Source organism: Sminthopsis crassicaudata, chromosome X, assembly GCF_048593235.1.
Source record: "Sminthopsis crassicaudata isolate SCR6 chromosome X, ASM4859323v1, whole genome shotgun sequence".
Lineage (NCBI taxonomy): Eukaryota > Metazoa > Chordata > Mammalia > Dasyuromorphia > Dasyuridae > Sminthopsis > Sminthopsis crassicaudata.
Window position 1 is genome coordinate 89,248,412 of NC_133623.1, and position 7,910 is coordinate 89,256,321.

Consider the following 7,910-nt stretch of genomic DNA (forward strand, 5'->3'; position numbering starts at 1 on the left):
GCCCCTGAATCCACAGAAACACAGCAGCATCACAGCAGTGACAGTGACCACAATGAGACTGGGGGTCTCAGCCTCCATGTAGAGACAGGGGTGGAACAGCTGGTCAGAAGGAGATGGCAGAGACCTCTTTACTGGCACCATGGAAGGACTCTGTTGCTTTGTCCATACAAAGATCTGGGTAGTGGTGCTGGCTCAGTCCAGGTCCCTGGAAAGATCTCTGAAAACAGCCGCACAAACCCCTGAATCTTGGGACAGTGCACCAGTACCCTGAAAACAGAGCCCTACCTTAACCAAGAATTAAAAGCCAAGGAATAAGCTGGGTAAAGGAGCAGACAACAGAAAAAGATTCTGACCCTCAAAAGGTACTACGGTGACAAGGAAGATCAAAACACACACCCAGAAGAAGATAACAAAGTCAAATCTCCTCCATCAAAAGCTTCCAAGAAAATTAAGAATCGATTTAAGGCCATGGAAGAGCTCAAAATGGATTTCTAAAATTAAGTAAGAGAGGTAGAGAGAAAATTGGAAAGAAAATTTGGAGTAAGGCAAAAGGAAATGCAAAAATCTAATGAGGAGCAAAACTGACCAAATGGGAAAGGAGGTACAAAAGCTTACCTTAAAAATTAGCAAATGGATGCTAATGACTTTACCAGAAATCAAGATACAATAAAACCGATGAAAAATAGAAACCAACATAAAATGTCTCATTGGATAAACAACTGACCTGGAAAATAGATTCATGAGAGATAATTTTTAAATTATTGGTCTATCTGAAAGGCATGAACCAAAAAAGATCCTGGACATCATCTTTCAAGAAATTATCAAGGAAAACTGTCCTGATAGAGAACTCCCAGAAAGCTAGAAACTTCATTAACTGGGATGGATATTCCTCTCTTCCTAATATTAATCAAGGGTGCATTTAAGCTTGAAATCATGAGGAAAAAATAAGGTCCTGGCACAATTTCTGGGGCACTGTGAACTTTACATAAGATTGAGTCACTAATTGATCAATGATGGACAGAAGCAGCTACATCCAGAGAAGGACCACTGGGAAATGAGTATAAACTGGTTGCATTTTTCTTTTTCTTCCCATGTTAATTTTACCTTCCTAATCCAATTCTTCCTGTGCAACAAGAAATTTGGTTCTGCACACATATATTGTATCTAGGATATACTATAACATATTTAACATGTATGGGACTGCCTGCCATCTAGGGGAGGGGGTGGAGGGAAGGAGGGGAAAATTCGGAACAGAAATGAGTGTAAGGGATAATGTAAAAAATTACTCATGCATAGGAACTGTCAAAAAAAAAGTTTAAAAATAAATTTTATCTACATTAAAAAAAAAAAAAAAGATTGAGTCCCTAGAAACTAACAACCTGCTTCAGAGAGTTAGAACCTAGAAAACAGAAACTGTTTAATATAAATTGTTGGTCACAGAACAATGCCTTTCATGGTAACATATGGGTTTAAGATATATAAGCAACATGATTTCTCTCAATAAATGGCTTTGTTGAATTCAGCAACCTCATCTCCCTATTTTCAACTGCCACCAGACTATTTGTGTTGTGCTGGCCACAACAATATTCTAGAACCAGAGGATAAAATAGAAATTGAAAGAATCCACTGATGCTCTCCTGAAAGAGATCCCAAGATGAAAACTCCCAGGAATATTATAGCCAAATTTCACTATTTCCAGGTCAAGAAGAAAATATTGCAAGCATCCAAAAAGAAAAAATTCAAGTATGATGGAGCCACAGTCAGGCTAACACATGATTTAGCAGCTTCTATATGAAAGAATCAGAGAGCCTGAAATATGATATTCCACAGAGCAATGAAGCCAAGATTACAACCAAAAATCACCTACCCAGCAAAACTGATTATAATCCTTCACTAGAAAAAAGTGAACATCAATGAAACATTCTTGATGAAAAGACCAGATCTGAATAGACAATCTGATTTTCAAATACAGGACTCAGAAGAAGCATGAAAGGGAAATCATAAGGGACTTAGTAAGGCTTATTTGTTTACATGGGAGGATATTTGTAACTCTTCACAATTTTCTCATTATTGTGGCAGTTAGAAGGATAGAGGGCACAGGTGTGAGTTGAATATGAAGGGAGGACACCTAAAATAATTTAAATTAAGGTGTGAGAGAGAAATGTACTGGGAGAAAGGGAAAGGGAGAGGTGGAATAGTGTAAATTATCTGCCACAAAAGGGGAAAGGAAAAGCTTGTTTAGTAAAGAGAAAGAGAGGAAGGGGGGTAGTGAGTGAACCTTATGCTCATCAGAATTGGCTCAAAGAGGAAATAACATACACACTCAATATGGGTACACAAATCTCTTTTCCTGCAAGAAAGTAGGAGGAGAAGAGGATGTGAGAAGGGGGAAGGGTAATAGAAGAGGGGGGAAGGACTGGTCAGAAGCAAAATACTTCTGAGGAGATTCAAGGTGAAAGGCAAGAGAGAATAGAATAAAGAGGGGAGAAATACCGTTAGCAATAGTAATTGTGAAAAGAATTTTGAAGCCAAGTTTTTTTCTGATAAGACCTCATTTCTCAAATGTATGGGGAACTGAATCAAAATTATATTTAAAAAGCCATTCCCCAATTGATAAATGACCAAAAGATATGAACTATGCCCAAAAGGCTATGAAATCATGCATGTTCTTTGATCTAACAATACCACTACAAGACATTAATCCAAAAAGAGATTAAAAGAAAAGGAAAATGACCTACATGTGCAAAAATGTTTATAGCAGCTCTTTTCTTGGGGTAAAGAATTGGAAATTGAGGAGAGGTCCATCAACTGGGGAATGGCTGGATAAATTGTGGTATGTGATTATAGTGGAATATTATTGTTTTATGTGAAATGATGAATGGGGAATGTCCTCCACGAGCTTAAGTGCAGTGAAATGTAACTGTGTACATAATAATAGCAAAGTTGGGGGATGATCAGCTGTGAATGACTCTGCTATTCTCAACAATACAATGATCCAAAAGCACGCTGAAGGACTTATGATGAAAAATGCTGTCCATACTCACAGAAAGAGGTGATTGTGTCTGAATACAGAAGGGAACATATTTTTTTAATTTTATTTTTCTTGAGGGTTTTTTTGGGGGGGGCAGAGATCTATGTTTTCTTTTGCAACATGATTTTTATGGCAATGTTTTGTGTAACTTTACATAGGCTTTACCAATTGGGGTGGAAAGGGAGAGAATCTGGAATTCAAAGTTTTACAATTAAATATAAAAAATTATTTTATATATAACAGAGGAAATGAAAATATTAAAACGTGAAAAATAAAGGTCATGATATAACAAAATTGGAAGAGAAATAGATCATATACTTCTCACAACAATGAGTAGGAAAAGTGATTACAAAAGATTAGATAACTTTGATTATTTGAAACTGAAAAGCTTCTGCACAAACAACATTAATCTAGGATAAAAAGGGAAGTGGTCAAATGGGGGGAAACTTTCTGTCCAATTTCTCTAATAACAATTTGGTAGCCAGGTTATATATTCAATTAATAAATATAAATAAGAGTAACAGACATTCACGGATAGGTATAAATGGCCAAAAGACGTAAATCAACAGTGCTCAAAAGAACTTCAAAGTATTCACAACAACGGAAAAAAAAGTTCCAAATCATTGAGAGAAATTAAAATCAAAACACACTTGACATCTCACCCTATAAATTGAAAAAGCAAAAAAATGCTTCATGTTGGAGGAGTTATGGGAAAAGAGTCTCACTAATACACTGTTGGGAGAGCTTTCCATTTTGCAAAGCTATTTGGAATCATGCTAATTAAGTGACTAAAATGTTTACCCACTTTGCACCTAGGGACTCCATTGTTGGGATCATACCAAAAACATCCATCAAGGAGCAAATAAAACAAAATAAATATGCATTCCCAAATATTCACAACAGAAGTTTTTTTTTTTCTGATAATTGGAAGCAAAGTAGATGTCCATCAGCTGAGGAATGGCTAAATACATTATAGTAAATGAATGGAATGGGAGATTCTGGAGCTGTAAGAATTGTGTATGATAAATCTAGAGGAGTCTGGAAAGGTAGCAGAGACAAGAAAACAGATCTACACAGTAATTAAAACAATGCAAATGGAAAGAAAGATTACACACCTAAAACCAAAAGTAGATGTAACAAAAGTCTAAGATCAAACAGGACCCAAAAAAGCAACAGATGAGAAGGTGTGCCAACCTGGTAGGTAGAAGTGGTACTTCCTGTGGGTGAGCGATCTACAGGTGTACACAGTGCACATGTTTTCAGACTTTTTCAATGCTTCTTGATCAGTTATCCTTCAACCCATCATCCCCTTTTTCCCCTCCCCCCAAAAAATACTATTTGTCATATGGGACGGCTCTCTGGAGCATATGTGGAAAAGATGTACACGAAACTGGTGATGTAACAGACAGAATCTATCAGCACAAGAGAGCTACATAGAATAAAAATGAGGATCTGGGAAAAAATTTGCTATGTATTAAGTGAATCAAAAAAAGTAATACAGCAACCACACTATCAAAGTAAAAAAAAAAATATATATATATATATATATATATATATATATATATATATATATATATATATATATATATAAATGTAAAAAAAGATCAGCAGGGTAATTACATCATGCTGAAAGGAACCATAGAAATAAACAAATGTCAATAATAAACTTATATGCTCCAAATCTGAACATCCAAATTTACAAAGGAAAAACCAACAGAAAGCACAGAAGTACAATAATGACGGCACATTTCATTGTCCCTCTCTGTTTACGCAGAGGGAACATCATAACCCTATAACTATAGGAAAAAAACAGTAATGAATTGAATATAAATTTAGAAAATGAAAAAATAAGCACATAACCTTAAAATCAGCACAAAATAGGAGCCATTAGAAATCAAAGGAGAAGTAATTGGAAACAAACAAAAAATTCCCATGAAAACAATCAGTAGAAGTTCTTTCTTTGCAATAACAAGACAGCAATAACTTCCCACCACCCTGAACACCAGCAGGCCCCAGGAAACCCCCCATCAGGATGCTCACAGTCCAGGAGACACTGGCCTTGGTACTCCCACTGCCACAGCACCTTCTACCCCTCCGAGTGCAGGGCTGCACTCCGAAGCTCTCCGAAATGGAAGGCACTCTTCCATCTCAAGATGGCTCCCAGGCCAACCTGCTCTTCCCTTCCCGTCAGCTTGCTCTCCTCCACCCGGCCTGGGTCCCTCCTTCCCCAGCTCCCCTGACCCCAGCCTCAGCTTTTCAGCTTCCTTCTCTCTGCTATTTTCTCCCAAGATCTTGTAAGCTCTGAGGCCAGGTAACACCGCCTTTTATTTCCACATGCCCAGCATAAGCACAGGGCCTGTGGGTGCTTAATGAAAACTTATTACTGACTGATTGGATTAAAAGGAAAGGGAATCAAAGCAGCAAAGTAGCCACGGAGGAAGCAAAAATCGACAAAAAGAACGAAAAGAGTATATTGGTACCCGTCCTGCGCAAAGTATGAGCACTCACAAGATCCTTCCCCCATCAGCTCGAACACCTAATCCGTGGCAGGGGCTCGTGCAGAAGAACTACGTGTCCATATCCTTCCCCAAAACTGATTCCAAATGGTAAACAAAATACTGTCAGACTTCAGCAACTCACCCAACGAGTCATTCCTTACGACCGACCTGAACTTATACTAGGGATGCCAGGAGCCTTAACATGAAGAAAACGCTCTAAGTAGTTCATCACAATCAAAATCAACATTTACTCACGAGGAACACAAGAGTTACAAGAAAGAGGAGGGTACGGGAGCAGAAAGGGGGGCAGAGGTAAAAGAAAGCGGAGGGGAAAGCGAGTGGGGAGGGGGAAGGGGGATGGGAGAAGGGAGAAGAGAAGGAACAGAAAAGGAAGGGTGGAAGGAAAGGAGGAGAAGCACCCAGAAAGAGGCGGGAGGAGGAGAAAATGAAAGGATAGGGGAGGGGAGAAAAGAGAAAAGGAAGGGAAAGGGGAGGCCAGAGAGACAAAGAACAGGAGAGAAGGAGGGAGGGGGAAGGGAACGAGCAGGAAGAAGGGAAACTTGGGGGAGGGGCATGGAGAAGAAAAGGGGGACAGGTGAGGAAAAGGAGTGAGGGGTGAGAAAGAAGGAGGAGGGAGAGATGGGGTAAGGAAGAATGAAGAGGAAAAAGGGGATTGAGGGGGACAGAAGTGAACAAGGAGTGAGAAAGGTGGGGGAGGAAAAGATAGGGGAGAATGGAGAGGAAAAAGGGACTGAGGGGGAGGGAAAGGAACGAGGGGTAAGAAAGGGGGAGGAAAAATGGGGGAGAGGGAGAGGAAAAAGGGGCTGAGGGGGAGGGAAAGGAACGAGGGGTAAGAAAGGGGGAGGAAAAATGGGGGAGAGGGAGAGGAAAAAGGGGGCTGAGGGGGAGGGAAAGGAACGAGGGTAAGAAAGGGGGAGGAAAAATGGGGGAGAGGGAGAGGAAAAAGGGGGCTGAGGGGGAGGGAAAGGAGGGGAAGGGAAGGGGGGAAATGGAGAGGAAGAGGGAAGAGAAGGGAAGGGGAGAGGAAGTAGAGGAGCAAAGGGGAGAAGGAAGAGGAGAGAAGGAGGAAGGGGAGGAAGTAGATCCCGGGACCCAGGCTCCAGCCCAGATGATGGGACACAGGAGCACCGGTCCCATCCACCCATCCCCTTTCTCCCGTCCCTTCTCTGCTCCCCCCCTAGAGAGCATGCGCCTGCGGGGGGGTGGGAGGGGAGGGTTTGACAGCATCTTTGGGGCAACCAGATTACGGAGCAGAGCGGAGAGGGTACAGGAGAGGGAGATGAAGTAAGAAACAAAGGGGGGGGGAGGGATATAAGAAGGGAGCCAGATTAACAGACCCTCCGCTCAGAGACCCCAAACTCCTCACTCAGCAGATTCGAAGGATCGTGGAGGGGCACCTTCTCCCCCAGAGATCCCCTTTCTCCTGCGCCCGGAGAGCATGCGCCCTGCAGCAGCCTGCCCAGCAGGCTCTCATTCATCCACCAATCCGCACAACCACGGCCTCCCCCCGCCCCCGGGGTGCAGGGGGGCGGGGCTTGACAGCATCTCCTAGGCAACCAGATTAGGGAGAGCAGACCTCTCGGGGAGAGGGCCAGACGCCCTTCCTGGCTCCGAGGCTGGCATCCGCGGGAGGACCAAGCTCCCAGCTGCCCCCGGAGCGTCGGCAGCCTGGGCCTCAGAGACCCCTCCCCAAACGAGGACCTGGGGTGGGGCTGGGGCCTGCTCCTTCCCGCCTCTGCCCTCAGCAAGGAGGGACGGGGTGACTGTCGAAGCCACAAGAGGTGCGCCCATCCGCCGGCACCGGGGGACGGAGGGGCTTTCGTGGGGAGGCCCCACGCGGCCGGAGCCGGCTGTGGGCCCCGAGAAGCTGGCGGCCTCAGGTCCCTTGATGGGGGGGGGGGCTGGCCTACAAGGGAGGGGGGAGGGGGGCGGCCAGGGTAATGTTTGGAACAGCCGGGACAAGGCATGCGCCCCTCGGGCCGCCCCACCCTCTCCCCTCTCCCCAGGCCCCTGTCCCGCGGTCCGGCTCATGTCCTCCACTCCGCGGCCAAACTCGGCCTTCCCGGCCCCTCTGCGCGTGGGCTCCCTCCTTACAAAGCACAAAACGCACGCGAGAGAGGGGCGTCCGCGCTCCGCCCAAGGCCCCCGGGCACCAGCCGAGGAGCGCCGTCCAGCACCGATCTCTTCGGCCTGGGCCCGCCGCAGCCACCAGGCGGGTCTCGGCCTTGGCCCAGGGGGCGCGGAGCCCGCTTTCCATGTGGCCAATGGACAATTGCGGGGGGGGGGGGGGGGCAGGGGCAGGGAGGGCGACGTCCCCGGGATCTCATTGGTGAGAGGAGAGCTGAAGAAGGGGGAGCGGT

At 44.5% G+C, this 7,910-nt stretch overlaps 1 protein-coding gene across 1 annotated transcript in view; it reads right to left on the bottom strand.

The window, feature by feature from the left end:
* LOC141549095 (uncharacterized) overlaps positions 1-7,028 on the bottom strand; it is a 45,392-nt gene extending 38,364 nt beyond the window's left edge. Inside the window, exons 1-2 of the mRNA XM_074278415.1 lie at positions 6,888-7,028; positions 5,672-6,727 (exon numbers count right to left, since the gene is read on the bottom strand). Coding sequence (XP_074134516.1) covers positions 5,777-6,727; positions 6,888-7,028 — 1,092 coding nt within the window. The 3' untranslated portion in view covers positions 5,672-5,776. The remainder of the gene's footprint in view (positions 1-5,671; positions 6,728-6,887) is intronic.
* Positions 7,029-7,910: the final 882 nt, after the last annotated feature.